Source organism: Sus scrofa, chromosome 3 (assembly GCF_000003025.6).
Source record: "Sus scrofa isolate TJ Tabasco breed Duroc chromosome 3, Sscrofa11.1, whole genome shotgun sequence".
NCBI lineage: Eukaryota > Metazoa > Chordata > Mammalia > Artiodactyla > Suidae > Sus > Sus scrofa.
The window spans coordinates 8,529,701-8,553,997 of NC_010445.4; the positions used below are offsets into that span (position 1 = coordinate 8,529,701).

At 54.7% G+C, this 24,297-nt stretch overlaps 2 protein-coding genes across 6 annotated transcripts; one reads left to right on the forward strand and one right to left on the reverse strand.

Moving 5' to 3' along the window:
- Nucleotides 2,045-4,128, forward strand: MOSPD3 (motile sperm domain containing 3; the record flags this gene model as incomplete). Its single annotated transcript, NM_001195356.1, is given in 5 exon segments — nucleotides 2,045-2,304; nucleotides 2,526-2,601; nucleotides 2,830-3,059; nucleotides 3,609-3,773; nucleotides 3,895-4,128. Coding segments are annotated over 5 exon segments (708 nt in total). The 3' UTR covers nucleotides 3,927-4,128.
- On the reverse strand, nucleotides 9,616-24,293 carry TFR2 (transferrin receptor 2). 5 transcript variants are annotated; one of them, XR_002342297.1, is made up of 19 exons: nucleotides 24,212-24,291; nucleotides 23,012-23,071; nucleotides 22,521-22,770; nucleotides 22,235-22,421; nucleotides 19,409-19,549; nucleotides 19,213-19,327; nucleotides 18,966-19,088; nucleotides 18,266-18,382; nucleotides 17,995-18,134; nucleotides 17,468-17,631; nucleotides 16,437-16,556; nucleotides 15,805-15,887; nucleotides 15,662-15,725; nucleotides 15,506-15,573; nucleotides 15,348-15,424; nucleotides 15,176-15,260; nucleotides 14,860-15,087; nucleotides 14,138-14,493; nucleotides 9,616-10,384 (listed from the first exon to the last, which is right to left on the reverse strand). XR_002342297.1 is itself a non-coding variant. In XM_003124374.5 (19 exons), the coding sequence occupies exons 2-19, from the start codon at nucleotides 23,042-23,044 to the stop codon at nucleotides 10,106-10,108; spliced, it is 2,415 nt and encodes an 804-aa protein (XP_003124422.2). In that variant the 5' UTR covers nucleotides 23,045-23,071; nucleotides 24,212-24,293; the 3' UTR covers nucleotides 9,616-10,105. The 5 variants fall into 5 exon arrangements, 4 of the variants coding, with proteins under 4 accessions (XP_003124422.2, XP_020941896.1, XP_020941895.1 ...); XM_003124374.5 differs by having other exon boundaries at nucleotides 14,353-14,493; nucleotides 24,212-24,293; XM_021086237.1 differs by having other exon boundaries at nucleotides 14,353-14,493; nucleotides 23,975-24,224.

Below are 24,297 nucleotides of genomic sequence, written 5' to 3' on the forward strand. Positions count from 1 at the left end.
CCTAAATAAAGTTTTTCGTGGCACAGCGGAAACGAATCCGGTGGCTACAGCTCCAATTAGACCCCTAGCCTGGGAACCTCCCTATGCCATGGGTGCAGCCCTAAAAAAAAAGACAAAGACAAAAACAAAAAACAAAAACTCGGAGTTCTCCTCGTGGCACAGGGGAAAATTAATCCGACTAGGAACCATGAGGTTGCGGGTTCGATCCCTGGCCTTGCTCAGTGGGTTAACCATCTGGCGTTCCGTGAGCTGTGGTGTAGGTCGCAGTCCCGGCTTGGATCTGGCGTTGCTGTGGCTCTGGCGTAGGCCGGCAGCAACAGCTCCGATTAGACCCCTAACCAGGGAAACCCCATATGCCGCGGGTGCGGCCCTAAAAAGGACAAAAGAGACAAAATAAAATAAATAAAATAACAAGAAAACTCTCCCATAGTTTCCCATCAGTCTGTCTTACCGTGGGCCCTAAGGCTCTAGGTGATCAGCATCCCTCCTTCCACCTCATCTCAACGCTGAGTACTGTCTCCCTTAAAACCTCTGTTCCAGCCATACTGGTTCCTTGACCATTTCTATCTAGTACACATTTACTTCCGGCGTTTGCCTTTGCAGTTCCATCTGGAATTCTCTTCCACAGACATGTGTCGTGCTTCCAAACTTCAATCAGACCTCTGCTCAAGCTCATCCTAGTCACTCATTCATTGTTCACTCCACATGTTTTAGGTGCTGAAAATAAAACAAAACAAAGTCCCTACTGTTGTAGAGAGCAAGGTACATTCTACAGGAGCAGCGATAAACTAAAACATGCTATCAAGTAGCTCTATGAGTGCTGTGAAGAAAACAAAAGCGTGACAAAAGGACAGGCAAAGGGAGATTCTACATTTGATAGGGCGCTCAGAGAAGGGTTTCAGATAAGATAACTTTGTTTTGCTCCACTGCTGCTAACCAAAGGTGTGGCCTGGGGCAAGATTCTTCACCTTGTTGAAGCTGTTTCCTCCTCTGCGAAGGGAGTTGAAGATTCGGTGGGATGACGTAAGTAGCAAGGCTGACTCTTAATTCAGCAAGTAGCAAATATAAGTGATTTCCGAGTGAGTTCCGTGCAGGAAGGAATCAGAAGAACCTTGGGCTGAGATCCCAGTCCAACTGGGAGCTACTTCCAACTAGTTCTGTAGCAAACGGTTTTTGTTGCTGCGAAGGCTTCTAGGAGGACCTGGGATAGTAGAGAAAGAGGGCTCTCTCGTGGGAGGTAAATTCTAGTGATTCGGACGGGCTCAGAGTGGGGAGAAGGAACAAAGACCCATTCCCAGCCCCGCCCGGGTCCCCACCCCCGCTTATGCCAGGGTTAGCATTCTAGAGACGCTCGTAAAGTTTTACGTCACTAGGATGAAGCCAATCACCTCTTTACGTGCACCGATGGGCGCACTTACGGCTGAAACCAGGCGGCGCTGGCCAATGACAGAGCCCGTACGGCGGAAGAGTGAAACGGTCTCTCCGGAAGATGGCAGCCCTAGTACAGCCAAAAGCTGATTGGCAGGTGCTGTGACCAGAAGGCGAGCTTCATAGCAAGAGCGGCCATTCGGAGGCGGAAGTCCGAATAAGCGTCGGCTTGAGCTCAGGGAGGGGTCGGAGGCACAAATACAGGTCTCGGGAAAACAGAAGACGGAAAGGACAGCCCCGGAAGAGGCGGCTGCGGCAAGTAGAGTCTTGGGGGGGCAGACTGGGCAAGTGCCCAGGGACGCCCGGAAGGGGCGGGGCATGCTGCAGAGTGGGGCGGGGCTTATGGAGATCAGGAACCCGGACTGAAGACAAGGGCCCCGGCAGGGAGCTGGGAGGGGCAGGGTTTACGAGGTGGGCGTGACCCTCGAGGTAGAGCTTGGGGGCGGGGCCTAAGGGGACCCAAGGCAGAGCTGGAGAGGGGAAGGGTTTGGGGGGGCTGGGCCTGTCTTCTGGGGCCTCATCTAGCGGGATTCCGAGGCGGCGGCAGCATCAGTCCAGGCCCTGCCCTACGGTCTCATCCCGTTCCGTTTCACCCCTCTCGCCCCTCAGCTCTATCCTCCAGGCCCGTCCCCTGAACTCTGCCCTCGGATGTTCCACCGCCCAGAGCTTGCATGCGCCGTGGGGCGCCCCAGGACCAGGAGCTGGTGGGTTCGGGGGCTCCTGGGCGGGGGTCCCGGGGCGCCCCTGCTCCCTCGGGACCTGTTGTCCCGGTCCTCGTCTTTCCCCCGGATCTAGTATTCAGGGCGGACCAGCGGAGCGGCCCCCGGCAGTTGCTGACCCTCTATAACCCCACGGGAGCAGTGCTTCGCTTCCGAGGTGAAGGGGATGGGCGTCTCGCGCTAGGATCTGGGGACTGGCAGAAGAAAATTGGGGAGCTGTATGGATTGAGCAGTCAGATGAGTACGGTCGTATGTCCAGCCTAGGCAGAATGGATGATCGGAGGTGGGGGGGCGGGGTAGGAGGCAAAGGCGCTCCATGGGCGGGGCTTGTACAGGGTCCCTGAAGCAATAATCATTCTCTGTGCTTTCTTCCTCCAGTTCTGTGCACAGCACCTGCCAAATACACAGTGTTTGACGCGGAAGGATATGTGAAGCCTCAATCCTGCATTGACATGTGAGTTGGGAGGGGAGGGGTCGAGAGGCTGATGAAAGCCAGGGGTTGCTGCCAGAATAGTTCTCTGATTTACTGTGCTTTGGCCTTAGGTCCCAGACCTTGTCCTCTTCAATCTGTTTTACCCACCCCTCTGTCTGCGTCCCTAAGGGAAAGTTTCCTGGGAGGGTGGGGCCTGGATCCACTTGGATCACGGCCCCTCAATGGGCCTCTCTCCTTTCTTGAGACCAGTGTGATTCGCCACGTGGCCCCCAATCCCAGCCACTATGACGTCCAGGACCGCTTCCGCATTGAGCTGTCTGAGGAAGGAACAGAGGGCCGAGTGGTGGGGCGCAAGGACATCACCTCAGTTCTGAGGGCCCCAACGTACCCCCCTGAGCTTCAGGGACAGCCTGACCCAACGCCCCACCCAGGGCCCCCTTCCTGGACCGCTCCACCCTCGGCCCAACACTTCCCAGAGAGTGAGTTTGGGGATGGGAATTCTGAGAGTTCTGTAGGGAGGGAGGACCTAGCATGATCTTAGAGATGAGCTCAGTTGGAGGTGAAGAGGCCTCCGGTTCAGTCTTTTGCTTTTTGGTGGAAACCTACCTAGGAGTTGAGATTTTACATCAGGTTGGTTTCTGGCTTCCACTGAGGGGGAAAAAATGTTTCCCTTAGCTCTGACTTCAGTACTTCCCATCATGTATCAGCCAAGTTCAGTTCAATAAGAAGCGTAGGTTGAGCAACTCCTGCCGTCCCAAGTTGTGTATGTGTGGGAGACAGGGGTCTCTGCCCGATAGACCAGTAAGCAGGGCCAGTATTCAAGACAGAGTGAAGAGAGAGGAAGAATGATGAGGGACCAAAGGGGAGAGGGTGTCTTGTGGCTGTGGGGACAGAGGCTCCAGGGAGGAGAGGACACTTCCAGTGTCCAACGAAAAGTAGGTACACCTTCCATCTTCAGCCTCCTCCCTGTAGGACCTTGGGCTGGGCAGGAGTGCGGGCTGGAGCGTCTGACAGGCCTTGTTTCCCAGACCCCCACCCGCAACTGGCCACCAGCTCCTTCCTCCTCTTCTTGCTGATGGGCATCGTCTCGGTGGCCTTCCTGCTGCTCCCGCTCCAGGATGAACTTGGCAGCCAGCTGCCCCCAATCTTGCACGTCTCCCTGGGACAGAAGTTGGTGGCAGCCTACGTCTTGGGTGAGCACAGTGGTGGTGGTAGAGGATGTGGGCCCAGAGAGGGGGAGCCGGGACTGGAAAGGGGGCCTCCAGGGCCCCCGGCTGCATATACGACCTTGCTCTTTTGTTCTCCCCTCTCCAGGCCTCCTGACCATGGTGTTCCTCCGGATCTGAGCTCCCTGCTCCACCTCCACCACCCCCCTCCCCGGGCAGGGACGTGGACGTGGACATGAGACAGCCACTGTGATGCTCATAACCCTGCCGCCACGCCTGCTTCCTTCTTCCTCCCTCCTGCCCATCCCCCCACCCCTACACAGACAAAACCCAGGGATTTGTATTCATTTCCAAGTTGAATAAAATAAATTTGTAAAGTTGAGCTAAGACGTTTAGGGAACAGTCCCCTTTCTTTCCACTTTTTTTCCTCCAGTTCTTCCTACCCACTGGGGACCTGGCACCTGGGGCCGTGAAGAGGCCCAGTGAAGAACTGGGTGCTAGGCCTTGTGCTGCCCCAGAAGAACAGTGTACCTTGAGCAAGTCATTTCATTTCTCTTGAGCTTCAGTTTCTGCTTCTAAAATGAGGGAATTGGGGAGTTCCCACTGTGGCACAATGGGATTGGGACAAAGTTTCCATCCCTGGCCCACCACAGTGGGTTAAGGATCCGGCGTTTAGGTCACAGCTGTGGCTTGCATCAGATCCCCGGCCCAGGAACTCTTTATGCCAAAGGGTGGCATACATGCATAAATTGATTGATTAATTAATTAAGGGAACTGGGAAAGTTGATTCTTAATATTTGCCCTTAGCCCTATCCTAGGGATTAGGTCCTATCCCTAAGGAACCCACCTAAGCTAAAAAGAAACAAACAAAAATAGCATCTAATCATACCTGCTGCAGAACTCAGGTCTCACCATCTTGAGCCATCAGAGCCTCTTGCCAGGGTTGCTGGAGGCTTCCCATCCCCAGAATCCTAGTCTGCCTTTTCGCCCCTTTATCTGCTATTATGTTGCCTCCTCCTTTGACTTCGACCCCTGTGGGTCAGAAGCACTAAGGTCCTTGCCAAGATGGGGGAGAAAGAGCCCTGCCCGACATGACCTCAGCCTAACCAGGCAGGAGACATTTAGGCAAAGGAAAAGAACAGGATTCTTGAAAGGCAGGCTTCCGGCCCTCCTTCAGATGCAAGGCTAGGCGGGAGGAAAGGAGGAGGGGCAGCCAGTGACACTGGCAGATTGTTGATTGGGAACAAGACAACATGAAGACAGACTCAGTCTGTTATGCTGCTGGAAGGTTATCAGTTGTTCCAGTTTTACTTTGGGGGCCTTGGGAACCGCCTCCCTGCCCTGAGTCCTGTCCTTCCCACAGCCAGAGCTGGTGCAAATGGGGTGTGGGCCCAATCATGAGCAGAGAATGGCTCTGTAGCCTGTGTCTAGGATAGGGCGCTCACCGTGGCCCAGCAAACCCCTCACCAATTGCAAGTGTATGAATGATAACCACTCACACTGGGCTGGCTCTGCCCAGGACTCCAAGAAGGCATTTAAGATAGCACACGTTAATGATCTTGCTGGTATTTGCTGAGAAAAGGCCTCTCGTTGTCTGTGGGATCAGGAGACTTTCTGAGGCAAAGCTATGAAGGGGTGACAGGGGCTTCAAACACAGACTTTTTTGGGGGGTGGGGTCTGCACCTCGTGGCATGTGGAAGTTCCAGGGCCACAGCAGCAACCCCAGGCACAGCAGTGACAACACCAGATCCTGAACTCACTGTGCCACCAGGGAACTCTGGGACAGACTGTTTTTAAGTAAATTTCTTAGAAAACAATACTGAGTTGGCGGTAGTTGGAGGAGGTGGGTATTAGGTTCCTGTGGCTTCTGTAACGGTTTTTCACAAACTAGTGACTTAACCCAAATTAATTCTCTTACCATTCTGGGGATCCAGAGTCCAAAATGAGTCTTCTGGGGATAAAATCAGGGTGTCAGCGTGGCTGGTTCCTTCTGGAGGCACCTGGGGAAAATGTTTCCTTGAACTTCTCAGCTTCTAGAGGCCATCTGCGTTCCTTAGGTGGTGACCCCTTCCTGCATCTTTAAAGCCAAGAGTGGAAACAACAAACGATCATTGTTTTAAGTCACACACACACACACACACACACACACACACACACACGGGGAACTCCCTTGTGGCACAGCAGGTAACCTAGTATTGTCACTGCAGCAGCTTGGGTAGCTGCTATGGTGCCAGTTCAATCCCTAGCCTGGGAACTTCTATATGCCTCAGGCATGGCCAAAAAAAATATTTCAGGAGTTTCAGTTGTGGCTCAGCAGTGAATGAACCCCAACTGGCACCCAGGGTTTGAACCCTGGCCTCACTTAGTGGGTTAAGGATCCAGCATTGCTGTGAGCTGTGGTGTAATCTGAAGATGCGGCTCAGATCCCGCGTTGCTGTGGCTGTGGTGTAGGCTCCCGTCTGTAGCTCTGATTCAACCCTTGGCCTGGGAACTTCCATATGCTGCGTGTGCAGCCCTAAAAAGACAAACAAACAAACGAAAACAAACAAAAAAAAAGCACAAATTAGAAGTTCCCATTGTGGATCAGCGGGTTAACCCAACTAGTATCCATGAAGATTTGGGTCCTATCCCTGGGCTTGTTCAGTGGGTTAATGGATCCAGCGTTGCCACAAGCTGTGGTATAGGTCACAGACATGGCTGGGATCTGGTGTTGGTGTAGCTGTGGTGTAGGCTGGCAGCTGCAGCTCTGATTTGACCAATAGCCTGGGAATTTCTACATGCTGCACGTGCAGCCCTAAAAACAAACAAAACACCAACAACAAAAAAAAACCCAGACATTAATTTCTTCACAGTTCTGGAGGCTTTGTCCAAGATTTGATGTCAGCAGGTTTGGTTTTTCCAGAAGCTTCTCTCCTTGGCTTATAGATAGCTGCCTTTTCACTGTGTCCTCACTGGGCCTTTCCCCTGAGCACCTGTGTCCCTGGTGTCTCTCTGGACACCCAATTTCCTCCCCTTTTAAGGACATCAGTCAGACTGGATTAGGGCCACACTCTGATGGCCTTGTTTTAACTTACATCTTTAAAGGCCCCCATCTCCAAATACAAACATTCTCAGGTACCAGAAGTTAGGGCTTCAGTATATGAATTGGGAGGGATACAATTCAAGATTCTCAACTTAAACAACAAAGTCTTACTTTTTTTTTTCTTTTAGGGCCACACCTGTGGCATAGGGAAGTTTCTAGCCTAGGAGCTGGAGTTGCCAGCCTACACCACAGCCACAGCAATGTGGGGTCCAAGCCTCATCTACAACCTACACCACAGTTCACGGCAATGTCAGATCCTTAACCCACTGATCGAGGCCAGGGATCGAACTCTTGTTCTCATGGACAGTAGTCAGGTCCATTACTGCTGAGCCATGATAGGAACTTCCCAAAGTTCTACTCATAGCAGAGGAGACAGTATTCAATTTATTGTCATGAGCCATAATGGAAAAGAATATATAAAAAAGATACGTGTGTGTGTGAATAACTGAATCACTTTGATGTAGAGCAGAAATTAATATAACATTGCAAATCAACTATACTTCAATTTAAAAAAGAATTAACTATGCTTGGGAGTTCCTGTTGCAGCTCAGTGGTAAGGAACCTAACTAGTACCCATGAGGATGCTCGTTTGATTCCTGGCCCCAAGCAGTGGGTTAAGGATCTGGTGTTGCCATGAGCTGCAGTATAGGTCACAGATGTGGCTTGGATGCGTTGCTGTGGCTGTGGCATAGGCCGACAACCCCTAGCCCAGGGACTTCCCTATGCCACAGGTTTGGCCCTAAAAAAAGCAAAGACAAAACAAAAAAACAGGCAAAAAAACCCCACACACAAAACTATGCTTAGAGTTCCCTTAAGGATCTGACATTGTCACTGTAGCAACTTGGGTCACTGCTGTGGTGCAGGTCCCATCCCTGGCCCAGGAGCTTCCACATGCCTAGGGAGTGGACGAAAAGTAAGATACAATAAATAGCTATGCAAAAAAAAAGAGAGAGAGATTCTCAACCTCATCACATCAGCAAAGTCCTTTTTGTCATGTAAGGTACCACTCAACACAGATTTGGGGGTTTAGGACGTGGACCTCTCTGTCCAGAACTCCATTCTGTCCACTCCAGGGAGTAAATGGACAAGGTGGAGAAGGACTGAGCAACAAACTCAGTCCCATGGAAATTTGTTCTGGACAGTATCTCAGGGAAGCAAGGAGTTGAGGAGGCTTCTGACTCCCGGTCCAGGCTCCTAAGAACCCAATAGGTCAGACTCAAAGGACTAAGGAGGGGACAGTTTCACCCTGGAACCCAGGGGCATCCCAAGCCCTAAACTAACAAGCCTTCGCTTCTCAGCATCCTGGGGAGCAGGCTAGAACCTCTCATGTCACACTGGGAGCAAGAGATGACCAGAAGCCTGAGAGCCAGGCCCTAGGATTTACACAGTCACCAGGAGGTGAGAATCTGGGCCACAGCCTCCCGAGGCCATGATTACGGGTAAAGTGGTGCAGCAGCACCTGTAATACCCTGTCTCCTGCAGCTTCCACCTCACTGAACAGATGGGCCAAAGGGGACCCTCGAGGGGAGACAGGTCCCAGGCTGGGCCAACCTAATGGCTGTGTAACCATTGCAGCTTCGCAGGGCTCCAAGCTCAAAAGGAGGCCCTGTGCTTGAGGGGGGGTGCTCAGTAGGCTCTGTCTTGAAATTCCTTTTTGCTTTTTAGGGCCACACCTGCAGCACATGGAGGTTCCCAGGCTAGGGGTCTAATTGGAGCTGTAGCCGCCAGCCTACGCCACAGCCACAGCAATGTGGGATCCAAGCTGTTTCTGCGACCTACACCACAGCTCACGGCCAACAGTGGATGCTTAAACCACTGAGCAAAGTCAGAGATCAAACCTGCAACCTCATGGTTACATCAGATTGTTTCCACTGGGCCACAGCAGGAACTCCTGCCTTGAAATTCTTAATGATTTTACCTTCGAGCTCTTTTTTTTTTTTCCCCATCTTTTTGTCTTTTTAGGGCCACACCTGTGGCATACGGAGGTTCCCAGGCTGAGGGTCCAATTGGAGCTGTAGCCACTGGCCTATGCCACAGCCACGCCAGATCCTTAACCCACTGATTGAGGCTAGGGATCGAACCTGCAACCTCATGGTTCCTAGTTGGATTCATTTCCTCTGCGCCACTTCGAGAACTCCTACCTTTGATTTCATGATTTGGAAAGTGCAGTCCAATGAGACAATGGAGCATGTGCTGAGGATCCTGCCTCTCCTGGATGGGTTCTCACCTCTCAGCTCCCTGCCCCCTCCCATCCACAGCTGCTACCTTCCCCAGCAGAGACCTGGGTGCAGGCATAGGGAGGGTCTCGGTCTGGGTCTGGGTCAGGGTTGGGGACACATTCTGTCTGTACCAAGTTGCGGGGCAGAACCCTGAGTGCCTAAGGGGATCTGGCCCAGAGTACCTCCTTGTCTGAGGGATCTGGTCATTAAATAACAAATTAAAAACCACCAGGACAGGTTGAGAGGCTGTGGAAGCAGACAAAAGCTTTGTTCTCGCTTTTTGAACAAGAGGCTCCACGTTTTCATTTTGTACCAGCCCTCGCAAATTATGTAGCCATCCCTGGTCCAAGGAGACGGTACAGAGCCAGCCCCTCACCCTGTGGTGGTCTTTGGAAATGGGCCCTTATTTCCTCAGGCAGTTTCCTTAGGTAACAGGAACATTGCTTTTCCCAGTGGTGACAGTATTCCCACTTGCACGGTCCCTGGCTTCTTCTACCCAACACTTCCCTAGGTGTCAAGGGAGGGAACAACTGGGGGAGGTGAAGGGGAGGAAGATGCATACAAGTGCTTATAAACAACAGATGCCACGAGGTGGTTTATTGAGCTCCAAACCCCAGCCACTCCTACCACAGGCTACGTGTTGGCGGCCATAAGGCTATGGTCCCAGCGATCTCTCCCACCAAAAGGCCTGGCCAGGTCCCAGGGACTAGGAAACCTTCCAGAAGTCTCTAGCTGTGGCGAGGGGGATGGGGGATCTCACTCCTGAAGAGGAAGGGGCTATGAGTGAGGGAGAGGGTGCTGCTCTCTGATTAATTGACAGTATGGCCCATTATGAAAGGCGCTGCTCACCACCTCCTACATTGCAGGGCCTGGGGTGTGTGGGTGTCTGCTCTGGCATCATTGCTGGGTCCCTTGGAGGTACCTTAACGACTAAGGAGAAAACGGTCGGTCAGCAACCGGAGGTGCACAAGGGGGTCTCCATCACCCAGAAATCACTCAAGGGTGGAAAGCAGGCGATTTCGGCAGGGGTCAGGGGCACGTGCCCCCCTCCACCGGCCTCAGAAGTTGTTATCGATATTCCAGACGTCCCCACTCAGCGCGTTGGCCGCCCCCTGCAGCGTCCAGGTGAGCAGGGCCAGCTGGCGCCGGAAGCGGCTCTCCTGGAAGCCGGGTGCCACGTGGGAGGAGGTGGCCCCAAGGGCCCCAGGGCCGCCCGAGCGTAGCAGCCGCACGTGGTCCAGCAAGGCGGTCAGCGTGTGGTCTCCGTGACCCAGGAAGATGTGGCGGAACGGGGAGTCGGCCGGCGACACGTACTGGGACAGGAAGTAGAACTCCACCTGCGCCGAGAGGTCAGGTGGGAGTCAGGATTCTGCCGTAAAGCGAAGATCTGAACGCCAATCCCAAACCAAGTTTGGGGCCCGCTCACTCGCTTAAACAGTGCTGAGCAGCTTCTTAAGTCCCACCCTCCTTTTACCTACCCAATGAGAAAGTGCCATTACGTGACGTAACCAGTAGCCAGGTAGGATGCATCCTCCGCTGTGTTTTGCGTTGGATCCCTTTCTTCCTATTCCTTGAGCCTCCAAGCCTGCATCTAGGTCTCCCAGTCTTCCTTCCTTATCCATTCACTTCCCTGCCCAAAGCTTCAAAGAACTGTCCATCTTCTCGCTGTTCCTCACCTCCCCGCCTGTTTAAATGTCCTCAGCCCAGAGCCAAAGGACAAGGGGACAAGCCAGTCTGAATGAAGTGTCTGACTCTGGGTTCTCACCCTCTGGACTGATGCTGTTCATCTTTCTTGAGATGGGCACGATCCTGGCCCAGTTCTCCCACCTTTCTGCCAACCTCTCTTGTTCCTTCTGCTCCCAACACCTGCGGGCAGGCCCAAGGTTTTTCCCTCTACCTTCTGCTCTTCCTATTACCTACAAGCCAATGGTTTTCAACCCTGGCTGCACATTAGAATCACTTGGGGAAGCTTTTTAATTTACTGTTGCGTGGGTGCTGCCCCAGCACAATCAAGATCTCTAAGAGTGGTCTCACACACTGTTTTGTTTGTTTGTTTGTTTGTCTTTTTGCTATTTCTAGGGCCACTTCCACGGCATATGGAGGTTCCCAGGCTAGGGGTTGAATCGGAGCTGTAGCCACCGGCCTACGCCAGAGCCACAGCAACACCAGATTCGAGCCGCGTCTGCAACCTACACCACAGCTCACGGCAACGCTGGATCGTTAACCCACTGAGCAAGGGCAGGGACCGAACCTGCAACCTCATGGTTCCTAGTTGAATTCGTTAACCACTGCGCCACGACGGGAACTCCACACTGGTATTTTCTTAAGGTCTCTTACTGTGGTGTGGTTGCGATCCCCAGCCCAGTGCAGTTGGTTAAAGGATCTGACTTTGCCAAAGCTGCGGTGAAGGTCACAGCTGTGGCTCAGATTCCCTGGCCCGGGGAACTTTCATATTCCACAGGTGCAGCCATAAAATAATTAAAAAAAAAAAAAAAAAAAGAGGAGCCCTGGTTTCAACGGGGAGCTGGTGGAGACAGGTGCAAAGCTGAAAAATCATCCACTGGAATCCTGTCCCCCAGTCTGCTGGACCTTCCCACTGGGGTAAGGGGCCTCATACACATGACCCTCATGAGCTCCATGGTATATACCCAGGTGTCAGGCTCTCAACCTCAAAGATGACAAGAGTGGGGTGAACACAGGATCACACTCCAGTTTTTCTTTGCGGTCGGACTGTGTGGTTTCTAATTTTGGCTTCACCACTAACTATCTGATTTTGGATAAGTCACTTAGCCTCTCTGGGCCTACTTCTGTGTATAATACTAGCAAACTCACAGGAGTTGAAGGAGTCCTATGGGAGGAAGTGAAGAAAAGCCCTAGAACATGGTAGCCCTTGATACGTGGAAGATACTGTTATTATTCTCCTCGTCTTCCCTCGACACCCAGTCTGTTCGTTTTTCCTTCCAAATGTGTCACAGCAGTCCTGTCCGCTCAACCTACAGATGGCATTTGCCGCTCTCACCCAGAGCTCAGCCATCCCTAACTTCATTCCCTCTTCAGGCCATTTACATTTCTGGCCAAGTCCTTCTTAAAACTCCACTTTGCCCACATCACCTCCCTGCTCAAAAACCTTCCTGAGTTTCCATCGTGGCTCAGTGGTTAACAAACCCAACTAGTATCCATGAGGACGTGGGTTCGATCCCTGGTCTTGCTCAGTGGGTTAAGGATCCAGCATTGCCATGAGCTGTGGTGTAGGTCACACATGCAGCTCAGATCCTACGTTGCTGTGGCTGTGGTGCAGGCTGGCAGCTACAGCTCCAATTCGACCCCTAGCCTGGGAACTTCCATATGTCCTGGGTGCAGCCCTAAAAAGACAAAAAGGAAACAAAACGAAACAAAAAAAACCTTTCTAATTTCCTTGATGCCCAGACCCTAAAAACCTAAACTTTTTATCGGGGCATTCAAGGCTCCCTATAGATATCCCTACCCCACTCCCCTCCTCTCTCCATGGGGCTTCTTTTCTGGCTCTCCTGGTCCACATCTGGCTCCCGAGGAAAGCCAGTCCTGTTTCACTAACACCGCTTATTCTTGGTCTCTCCACCTTGGAGCATCCTCTTTGCATCAACCCATGTTCCGCCCATTCTTCAAGACCCACATCATCGTCTAAAGCAGGGGTCAGCAAACAGTTTTTTGCAAAAAGCCAGAGAGTAACTATTTTAGGCTTTGAAGGCCACACTGTTTCTGTTGCAACCGCTCAGCTTTGCTGCTGTAGCACTAGAGCAGCCACACACAATAATAAAAAAAAAAAAAAAACTAATGAGCGGGACTGTGTTATAATAAAACTTTATTGACAAAAACAGGTGGCAGGCCAAATTTGGCCTGCTGGCCATAGTTTACCAACCCCTGGTCTAGAACCACAAAGTTCCCTGGGTGTGGCCCAGCCCTGTGTTTCAGACTCTGAAAGTTTGCATCTTTTACTCTCTAGCCCTGAGTCTGAATCATGTCTTTCACAGAAAGATGCCCTTTATCCCCTATGGGCACATGGCAACAGGGGTAGGGTGAATGGGTGCCTTTTTGTGTCTCTGGAGTTTGGCACAGCAGGGGTTAAAGCAAGATTTGTGAATGAGAATGACCCACACCTGAGCCAGGATGAAAGAGCAAGACAGGTGGGTTTGTGAACACAAAATATGAGTGATGCCAGGGAAATAGGCAGGGACACACAGGAAAAAGGAAGGGGGAGAAAGAGCAAGACCTTGCAAGGGCCAGACATGGCATCCCAAACTACACGTGTGTGCAGTGTGGAGTCCTTGCTCGCCCCACACTCGCCAGGGATGGCCCTGCTTATCATTTTGCTCTATAGACTTTTCCCCCTGCCCACAGCCCCTACCCACTTCCAGAGATGGAAGGGTTGCAGGGTTGAGTTCTTGGGGTGAGGAAATGGAAGGAAGAGGAGGGGTTGGAGCTGGAGATGCGATGCATGTTGCCAAGTATTCGAAGCTAAGCAGGAGGGATTGGCAAGGGAATAATAATAATCGTGTGGAGTTCCTCTTGCAGCTCAGGGGAAATCCGACTAGTATCCAAGAGGATGCGGGTTCGATTCCTGGCCTCCCTCAGTGCCTTAAGGATCCGTCTAAGGAACACGTCTAAGTTGTTGTGAGCTGTGGTAGCTATAGCTCAAATTCGACCCCTAGCCTGGGAACTTCCATGTGCCATGGGGGCTGCCCTAAAAAGACAGGAAAAACAAAAAACAAAACAAAAACCCTCATACAACTCAACAGTGAAATTAAAAAAAAAATTAAAAAATAATGATCATCTTCTATAAGTTTCACATGACATCTCTTCCAGGTAGCCTTTCTGGATTTCATCCATCTCACCAGGAGGAAGAGAGCTCTCTACATGCTGAATTTCTTAAGCCTTCTGTACCTCCTGAGCCATAATCCTGTGTTTCTTAGTCCCATGCACCACTGTGGACATACTTTTTCTCTCCAGATGGGTGGAGAACTGGGAGGGAGGGGGCGTTGTCCCAGTTCTGCCAAGGTGGCCCCTGTGGCGGAGGCACTGGCCCTCCCTACCTCATCACCTTGTGGGCTTACCTCAGTGGTCGCTCCAGCCTGGCAGGTCAGTCCGCAAAGCACAGTGCATCTAGGACTGGGAGTGCCCAGAGGCCAGGGACAAGTGATAGTGGAGCCAGGGGAGAGGAGTGCACAGGCTCGCAGGGCAGGGCAGAGCAGGGCGGGGAAGAGGGGCCTCAGGCAGCTGGAAAGGGCCGGGAGGCGGGGACGAGGCGACCCGGTGGGCGGGGCCTCACCCGCATGATGCGCACGTTGTACATGCGCGTCAGCCGCTCGTCGCTCTCCTCCGAGCTGTAGATCTCCTTCCGCAGCTTCTCTGCCGCCCGGATGTAGTCCCCCCGCGCCGAGTACACCCACTGGAGGGTCAGCCCGCGGGCCTGAGGGCGGAGGCGCGGGCTGGGGCCGGCGGCAAGAACCAAGACCCCGGCCTAGGGTGGGGGTCCGGGTGCTGGGGGACGGGGCTGGGACCCGGGGCCTGGCAGGAGTCGGGGGGTATAGGGAGACAGGATGCTGGGGGCAGAAGGAAGGGAGAGAGATCTGTGCGGTTGGGCAGGTACCGGCTGGGTCCTAGGGACGCAGTGACTGGCTCAAGAGTAAAAGGGCCAGGTTGCCAGATGGGACCTAGACCAAGGGGGAAAGGGGACAATCCCCTGGCCCGGGCAGCACTTTGAGGGGATATAGCGTGACCCCCCGCACCCCGGCACGCCCCACCACCAGAAGCCTGGCCTGTTGACATCTTCAACCTTGAGGTCCCCAGAGAACTCGTTGAGGCTGCCGATGTGCTTCAGGACCACGTCCCCGTAGCGGCCGAAGTCGAGGGGCAGCAGGCGATCGTGGCTGAGCCGGATGAGAAGCTGCCCGGCGAGCTGGGCCACAGCCAGGGCCACGGCGGGCAGGCGGCCCCGCAGTACCCTGTGCAGGTTCTCATAGGTGTCATCCTTGGTGTGCAGGAATGGGTACACCAGGCCATCCTGCAGGGACAGGGCGGGCTCTTGCGCGCAGGCTCTGGGCGGAGGGGCCCAGGGACGGCTGCTCTGGGGCAGGGCCCAGGAGTCTCACCTCCACGAAGGAGAACTCCACCGCAGGGACTCCCGCAAAGGCTGTGAAGGAATAGGCACTGCTCTCCATGGGCAGCGGCCGGATCCTGGGGATGGGCAGTTTGGAGTGCAGTGTGGGTTCAGGCTCCCCCTAAGCTGCCCAGCTCTCTTCCCTCCCCTCCTGCCCAGCTTACACCTCAGCTTCCCAGCTGTGATTGCTGAAGACCACCTGCTCGTAAAGGGTCTGCCCACTGCGGTTGGGAGAGTCCACCTGGAGGCAGGGTGGGGGCAGTGGTCAGGCTCTGGCAGCCACCAGCTTCCCTTTAGCCCCTGGTCCTGGCCAGACTCTTGCCTGCTTCAGGACGTTCTCGATGAGGCTGATCAGAAGGGGGCTGGTCTTGGCGTGGAACTTATCATCCCCTGTGGAGAGGGACACCAGGCTCAAGGCTTGGCCCGGAAGGCAGGGTGCACCTGAGGGGGCCCAAATGGTGGCAGTGCTCCAGCTCACCCAGCACTGCGTTGTCCAGGCTCACATAGACTACAGCTTTGAGGTGCAGCACGCTGAGGTAGCCCTGTGGGTGAAGGGTGTCAAAAATGAAATTCCCCCGCTTCTCCCCACCGCCTGACTACCTGCCCAGGCCCCCAGGTTACCTCCAGCCACTCCATGGAGCCCACACTCCCAAAGTCACCACCATCCCAGCTGATGAAGAGAAGACTTCTGCGGGGCCGGAAGCCTGGGGGGCAGCAGGGGGAGGGAGGAGGGGCTTGGCTGGGGGCCAAGGAAAGACCCTTTTCTTTGTCTCCCTCTGTCCTGGTCCCCTGGGGTCTCTCTTCCCTCCCATCAAGCCCTCATCCCATCCCATCTCCCCTGGTGTGCCTGACTCAGGTGTTATCAGTGATGGGGATGCTTACAAAGCAATAAGGAATATCCTGTTTAATCTTCACTCAGCCATGGACTATTAGTATTTTCTTTTTTTGGGGGGGGGCACACCCACAACATATGGAAGTTCCCTGGCCAGGGATCAAATCCAAGCCATCCAAGCCACAGCTGTGGCAACGTCAGATGCTTAACCCACTGTGCCACAGCAGGAACTCCAGTTTCAGATGAAGAAACGGAGGCAAAGCGACTTGCCCAGGGCCCTGCAGCCAGGACGGGGAGGGCCCAGGTTTTGAGCCCCTGGTGGTCTTGGTGGTCACCCTCCAGCCTGTGCTCCTAACTGCCCCTCTGCCTCGTCCTGGCTCAGGCCACAGCCCCGGCTGCCCGGCCCAGGCCCTGACCTTACCATTGCTCACCATGGAGGAGAAGGTCCGCACCAGCTCCAGCAGTATGGCGGTCCCCACGGCGGACTTGGCTGCCCCCGGGCCCCACGCATCCCTCTGGGCCCCGATGACAACGTAGTGGTCTGGGTGAGGGGATGTTGGGGGTCCAGCTCGTACATGGGCAGAACCCAGAGGCTTCTCCCTCAATCCTGGGAGGGTCCATTTCTCCAGGACCCCCACACCTCTGCAGCCCCAGCCCTGCAATCCCTGCTGTCCCTAAAGACAGTGCCTCTCCTCCCCAGGGCCCTTCCTGGATGGGCTGCTTCTTCACCGCAGTGCCTGGGCTCATTCGGGACTCCATAACCTCCCTGATCAGCGCGTCCTGCAGTTGACCAGGTCCTGACAGGACTGACTGATTGACTGACTTAGGCAGGCTGTGGTGAGGCATACGGAGGTTCCCAGGCCAGGGACTGAATCTGAGCCACAGCTGTGACCTCCACCACAGCTGTGACAATGTCAGATCCCCACTGAGCCAGGCAGGGGATTAAACCGGCACATACCACCTACTCAGTGACCTGAGCCGCTGCCATCTGATTCTTAACTCACGGCACTAGGGTGGGATCGCAGGTTTTCCCCTTTTAAATCCCTCTCTAATGCACTCATGCGCCCACCACTGGCATCCCCATCTGAGTTTCATCACAGGCCTCCTCTGCCTCTTCTTCAGCGCTATTTATAGTGCCACACTCTTGGGCTCCAGAACCCACTTTGATTCCCCACTGTTATCCATGTCAAATTATGCTTGAAGGGCTCACCTATCTAATCTGAGCTCCTTTTCATGCTATAACATCACCAACTTATGCTTGCTTACCTCTGGTGCTAGGGAACTCACTACTGTACAGAACTGCCCATTCCGTCTCTGGACAGCTTTGACCATGAGGTCCCCTCACTGCTACCCACCTCAGTACCAACCCAGCCCAACTTGCCAGCCTCCCTCCCTGTTAACTCCAGGGCCCCTCCTGCAAAGGTGTGGGTAACGTTAGGCAAGCAAGCACACCTGGCTCTGAGCGGCCCTCGATGCAGCCAAAGATGTTGCTGATGGGGGTGGAGGTCCTGTGGTTGTTGACCCCAAGGTGCAGGCCTGGCCCAGGGCCCAGGCGATAAGGGGAGACTGGGAGGTAGCCCTGCCACTCCTTGGGGGCCACAGGGCCTTCAAACTTCCTGGAGATGGGTGGGGCAGAAAGGGTTGGAAGTGGCAGAGAGGCTCAGGCTACAGAAGAGCCCAAAGCCCCCTCTTCACTCTTTCTCTCCCTCCCACCCTCTGGCTTCAGCTCTCTGTATCTGTACCCTGCCTGCAGGGCCAGTGCAGCCAGGACTGCCTTGGACAGTTGTGCAGGTTGTGTCTTGTTCAAAGGTGCTGAGCAGAGTGGGTGTGATATCCCGCTGGAGGTTCACTCACCAAACAGTGGGCCCTGGCAAGAGGCTGTGCCCACCCAGAGGAGTCACTTGGTTCTAGTTCACCCAAGGCTGGCTGCAGCCTCCCTGCCCCTGCCTCCTCCCCTCCTGTCACCCCATGTCCCTCACTTCAGTAGGAGAGAGGCAATGTCCGCACTGATGGGCTGGGCCGGGATGCTCGGGAGGCCCGAGGATTGGACTGGAGGGAACTGGGTTTGATTGAAGGAAGGGAAGCCAGGTGTGTAGGGGTCCCCTGTTCCCAGGTGCACCTGTGGGGAGAGGGGTGCCCACACTGAAACCGTGAGCTGGGTTTCCAAGAATAGCATAGCAGCCTCATCCTAGGCAAGGAAGTGCAGCCCTGGGACCCCAGGAGGGCACTACCGGCTCCCCCCAGACTCACATGTCCATACACAGCCCGGTGGCTGGACAGGCTGAGCTTGTGTGGGTCCTGGGAGAAGTCCGCTGGGTCTGGGTATATGAGCACTCCTTGGGCCCCAAAGTCCTGGGCACTGGCCACCTGGGCAAAGGAGGTGGCTAAAGGACTCCGTCTCCCAGAGAAAATGGATTTATAAAGGCAGGAGGAGCAGGTAAAAGCGGAATGGCTCAGCCTCCGTCTGCATCGTGGATCCACAGAAAGGCTATGGGCACCACCTGGACCTCACCTTCTGCCTTTCCACCGTGCCCCGGCCCCTAAACATCACTGCACCCCATATTCCTTCATGTTTCTGTTCGCCACCCCAGCCTCCTGGGGTTTTTCAATGGCCACACCCTCGGCATCTGGAAGTTCCCCAGGGCCAGGGACTGAATTTGAGCCGCAGGTGCAACCCACCCTGCAGCTGCTCCAAAGCTGGATCCTTTAACCCACTGCATCTGGCAGGGATTGAACTCGTGGCTCTACAGCAACCTGAGCTGCTGCAGTCAGATTCTTAACCCATTGCACCGTAGCGGGAAGTTCCAACCTCCTGATTTTGTTCCCTGACAACAGTGTCTTACGACCCATTTGGTTCTTTCTTTTCTCCCCCTGGCAGGTTCCTAGTAGACGCTTCCCATTTGCCGCCATCCGATTCTCGGGCTCCCCACCCCCAGACAGGGGCCCTCACCTTCTGGGCGAAGCTGATCAGCCCCAAGCGCACCAGCAGGAGGCGTCCCGCCGGCTCCACGCCCCGGGCCCGCAGGTCCTGCAGGTCCTCTGGCCGCCCGTAGTGGGCGTACACCAGCTCTCCCTGGGTGGGGAGGATGGGTGGATGGGGAGGATGGGTGGATGGTGGGGCGCGCTCCCCTCGTCCCTCCTCCGCCTCGGGAAAAGGCACCCTGCCTCGTCCTGGGGGCGGGTCAGGGGGCGCTCACCGTGGCGTTGCCCGTGGCGCTGTAGGGGCAGTAGACGTCGGGGTCCTCCAGGGGCAGCTGCTCCCCAGGCCTCCCGGTGGCGGCATCAACCCAGTGCAGGGTGTTGGGATGAGCCCTGAAGAGCAAGGGTGGTGAACGCCCCACCACCAGGCTCACTCTTCCCCGCGCCGTCCCGGCCCCCGCCCCTCGCACTCACCGGTCTGGGAACTGCAGCCCCACGTAGTGCGTGTCCATCCACACGTGGTCCAGCTTCTCTCGCAAGAGCGCAGCGCGGATGTCCTGAGCCAGGGCTGCCATCCCAGCCGAGCCGGCCACCCTTTCCCGATGGCTGGTTTGCCTGCGCAGAGAGAGGTGGCAGTGGGGAAGGAAGCCAGAAGTGTGGGGTCTCTCCTGCCATCACCAGCCATCCCATCACTATCAGGGCTGTGCCAGGGTCTCCAGGCCCTCCTTCTGCCTAACCCTCCGCATCTGATAGCCGGGGGCCTACGCACCACTCCTTAGGTTCTTCCCCGTGTCAGGCCAAATCACCCGTCCACTGTTGCCTCTACACGTACACACACTGGCCTGTGCTTTGCCTCAGGCATGAAAACACTTTTCTTCCAAAGGGCTATGTAGGCAGAGGTGAGGGGCCCTTCATCTCTCTTGACCTCCAGCTGGGCCTCCTGGAGACACCTTCCACCAAAGTTCCTGGTGGAATCTGGGGTCTCTCGTCTCGGAGACCTTGCCTTGTCTTCTTTCATAGTCACCACTTAACTGGCCAGCCCGTGGTCATCTGAACTCTCCCTGATCTTCCATCTCACCTTGGCCAGGCCCATCCCTACCCCCATCCCCACGCCACCAGTTGCATGGCCTCTCTGTCAACAGGCTCCACTTATGCTTCCTTCCTTCCTTCCTTTCGCTTTTTAGGGCTGCACCCTCCACATATGGATGTTGCCAGGCTATGGGTTGCATCGGAACTACAGCTGCCAGCCTATGCCACAGCTACAGCAACACCAGATCCGAGCCACGTCTACAACCTACACCACAGCTGATGGCAATGCCAGATCCTTAACCCACTGAGCAAGGCCAGGGATCGAACCTGCATTCTCAGGGATACTAGTCAGATGCGTGTCTGCTGCGCCACAATTGGGAACTCCGCCACCTGTGCTCTTTCTGTGGCAAACAGACTCCTCCCTCCTCAGCACCATCACCGAACACCTTCCTATCTTTTGTGTTGGCAGAAACCTGGCTGTCCCTTGGGAAGCCAGGTCTCCTTCAGGCACTTGAAGAAGGCAGCTCAGGCTCTCATACCACCCAAACACGTGCCCGGCTCCCCAGTTCACATTTCAGACCATTTCTTTACAGGTGAAACTCTCCTCCTTTGAAGCCAGTGCCACCCAGCAGCACCCCCCTCTGTCGTTCATCCCTGCTGTTGTCTTCTTTCATTGAGGACTTTGGCATCTGGCCACCTACTTCCCTGGCCACATCCTGGATCTTATCATTACCCAGAACTCCATCTTTGGAATATGGATCCAATTTACTGACCACCTACTAAATGCCAGGCACAGTAGTAGATGCTGGAGACTTCAAGCTAACTAGGACACAGTTTATCAGATAAATCTGAATCCAGAATCCCACTCTTTGACTAGAGCTTTTCAGGTTCCAACTTATTCCCTTAGCCTCAGTATACCTGTTCTTCAACCCCATCAAACATTGCAGACTGTCCAGTGTCTCCAGGTCTATCAGCTCCTCTCTGGCCTCCCTTCCCCCTTATCCAGCCTAGACTTTACATCACCTCACTGCCTGCTCCCCTCTCATGGCTTCCCTCCTGGCTCCCTGCCCTTGGATGGCATCCACACCCCACCCCGAGACCTATCAAACTGTCCACCTGCTCAGCCTGCACCCAGACTACCAAGTACTGTTCAAGAAAAAAAAAAAAAAAAAAAAAAAAGCCCTGCACGTTGTTGCTACCACAGATTTAAGGTCTAGCAAAATGGATCCAGTAGTGTATCAACATCTTGATCAAATTTATATTGATCTCATGAAGACAAGAAACTCTATTAATATAAACGACTATGCAAACATTAAAGAAGAATCATGTGATCATCTCAATACATTCCTGAAAAATATTTGAAAAAAATTTTGATTCCTGTTCCTCCTTTTGTGATCATTCAAAAAAAGTCTCAGTAAGCTAGAAATAGAAGGAAACTTCCTGAATTCTCTTTTTTTAAAAGCCATCCAGAATCTGCAGCAAAGTCATACTCAATGACAAAATGTTATGAAAACATTCCTATGAGAGTTAGGAACTAGGCAAGGAAATCTATTGTCATTATTATCTAAATTCATGTCCTTTTCAATGCAACACAAAATGAAAAAGACATAGAGGTAAAAACACTGGAAAAGAACCTATGTGTTTCCATCTATAGATTTTCTATCTATAGATTTCTATCTATGATTTTCTAAGTAGGGAAATCAAAGAGAATGCACTGAAAAAAAACAATTCCTCACCTCTTCTCCGGACCTATCTGGGTAGCAGTAGTCAAAGGTGACCTCAGCAGAACAAAAGAAACGCTGGGCCTTCTTGTGCTGGGGCCAGCATCCCCCGTAATGGAGATGAGGGATGGCCTGGGTCACAAACACATTTGCTTCTTTTTCTGATTCCCTAAAATGGCCCCTTCTCAGATCCCCCCCACCCCCGCCCCAAGCTCCCCGCTGCCATAGGTCAAAATCCAAGCTCCTTGATGTTGTATTCAAGACTTTCCTGGGTCTGTCCTACCTCGTATCTGGATGCTGGACACCTCTGTGCTCATTTAGTCAGTTCCCTCAACTCCCAAATGTGTCCCCTGCACTCTCGTCTCTGGAACTGCCCTTCCTCTTCTCAGCTCCAAATGCCTGCCATCCCTCCCAGAGCATAGGCCAGGAGGCAGGTGGAAGGACTCAGAAGGGGCACCCCAACACCAGGGTCCCAGGAGAGGAGGAAGGGAAGCCGGTCTGAGTGGATGATGGGTTTTGAGGGCCAGGAAGGGGGCAGGCTGATCCTTACCTGATGGTGTCCTCCAGACGGCCCTCCCCCAGGAGCCGCAGGAACATGGCCTGGAGGTCGCTCCAGTACAGTGTGCCCTGGTGGGAGTCCAGGCCCAGCTCAGAGTTGACATCCTCGCTGACCACCAACACATCGTCCCCGCACGCCTGGCAGGACCCTCGGAAGGTCACATAGCCCAGGAGGAAAGCTGATGGGTGGCAAGGTGGAGATTCTCCTTGTGCTCTTCTCTGGACCCCAGATGTTCCCCCAGCCCAGACCCTCCACTGGGAGTGGGCCTGAATCTTACCCCCGGTGAAGATCAGCAGGGCGGTCAGGACCAGGTAGGGGGCGGCTCTTCGTCCTGCTGCCCAGAGCCCAAGGCTTTGCCGAGCTGGTCGAGAGCCCAGGGGCTCGGGGCCCCTCAGCTCCATGGGGCAGAAGTGGGAGGGTGGCTCAGCCCCCTCCTCCCCGTCTTCCTCCTCCTCCTCCAGGCGCCCCTGCTGGGTGCCCTCCACAAGCTTGTAGATGGTCTGGGAGGGTCGTGGGGACCACCTTTGCTGTGGGGGGTTCAATGGCTGTGAGATTGGGGAAAGAGGCCTGGGGAATGGGGAGGAATCTAGCGATAATAGGGTCAGGGACTTTGGGGTGCCATGAAACTAGGCAGGAGAGAGGGTCCTGAGAGGCGGGCTGGAGGGGAGAGTTGGAGGTGGGAAGGGAAGGGGTCAGCCTTGGGGTCTGTGGGGGAGCTGAGAACCTGGAGAGAAGGCCTAAGGGTCTCCCAATCCCACTCGATCTTACCACTCTCTGGAGTACACCCCAAAGCCGCTCCATGCTCGTGTCCTTCCTGAGCCCTGCAGGCTGTGCCCCCCACCAGTGATAAACCGTTTGTGGGAGCCCCCAGAGGCCCCTTATCAGCCCTGGCAGGCAGCCTGAGCCCAGACCGTTCCTCGCTTCCCCCACTCCCAGGGTTGGGGCACAGTCCTGGCTTTAGTCCAGCCTTCCAGGCATGGCCCCCCCGGCTCAGGCTAGAGGACGAGGGGCTGTGCCCTCCCCTGCCAATCCCTCCACAGTTCACTCCTGCCCTCTTCCTGCAAAACAATCAATTTTTTAACCTTGGGGCAGACTTTGGCCTCTAGTTCCCGGCAGGGCTGGGGGAGGAGGGCTGATGGCTGGGGAGGGTGGAGATGTGGGTGACCCCTCTTCCCTCCTGCTTCCTCCCCTCCCAGTGTTCTTGGGGACCCCCTCCTAAGCTCCCCACCATGAACACCTCTGCCCCTTCCTCATCTTGCTTACAGGCTCCCCAGTACCCAAACCCTGTAACACATAAGCTGCCCTCCCTGTCTGGACTCCTGCCCCAGTGGGAACCCTAGTTGAGGGGCCACGTGGTGTGACCTGGGTTTTGGTCTGGCCATGTGTTTGTTCCTTTGCAATCAGACTGAAGGGGGTGGGGGTGCAGGCTCCTGTGGGCTGCTGGGGTGGGAGGTGCAAGGGTGGGAGCACCTGGTCAGGCAGGACTGGTGAGTGCTCCAGGACCAGGGCCCGCCTGGAGTCAGGGAATCTGTGGATCAGGCCCCCTCAAGCAACGATGGAGAGAGTCCTGGCCATGGAATAGGCAGAGCTGGGTGACCCTGGACAAGTCATAGTCCTCTCTGGGCACCTGCACCTCTTTGACGACCAAAGGATTTGGACCACATGGGTTTCTACAGCTTTGGGGTCGAGGGACCTCACAACACATCACAGGCACAAACTGCTAAGCCTTACCTACAATTTCAGGCAGGGGCGCAGGTCCCTGAGCCCCGCAGAGGACCCCAAGACACGCAGCTCTAAAATGGAAGGGCTCAGGGGCCCGGATGTCAGGGGTCTCCCTGGGAAACCTCAGTGCCTACCCAAGTTGGGAGAGAAGTTCTCAGCTGCTGGGGCGCACTGTGCCTCTGTCCCCTCCCCACTCTTCTCACTGCCTATAACGCCCTGGGAAAAGACAGCGGTCGGTCGGCTCACCTGAGCTGTCGGTCCTGGGGTGCTTAGGTGCAGCCTCTCCTGAGGCCCGAAGCCCGGCCCACCCCAAGCCCCACCCCTCGCGCAGG

Excerpts from the sequence above, each read along its gene's own strand:
- TFR2 (XM_021086235.1), bottom strand. The coding sequence starts at position 23,044 with ATGGAGCGGCTTTGGGGTGTACTCCAGAGAGTG. Across the intron at positions 19,328-19,408 it reads GGGCTGCAGTTCCCAGACCG|GGCTCATCCCAACACCCTGC; the intron begins GTGAGTGCGAGG and ends CTTGCTCTTCAG. Across the intron at positions 15,574-15,661 it reads CCTGGACAACGCAGTGCTGG|GGGATGATAAGTTCCACGCC; the intron begins GTGAGCTGGAGC and ends CCCTCTCCACAG.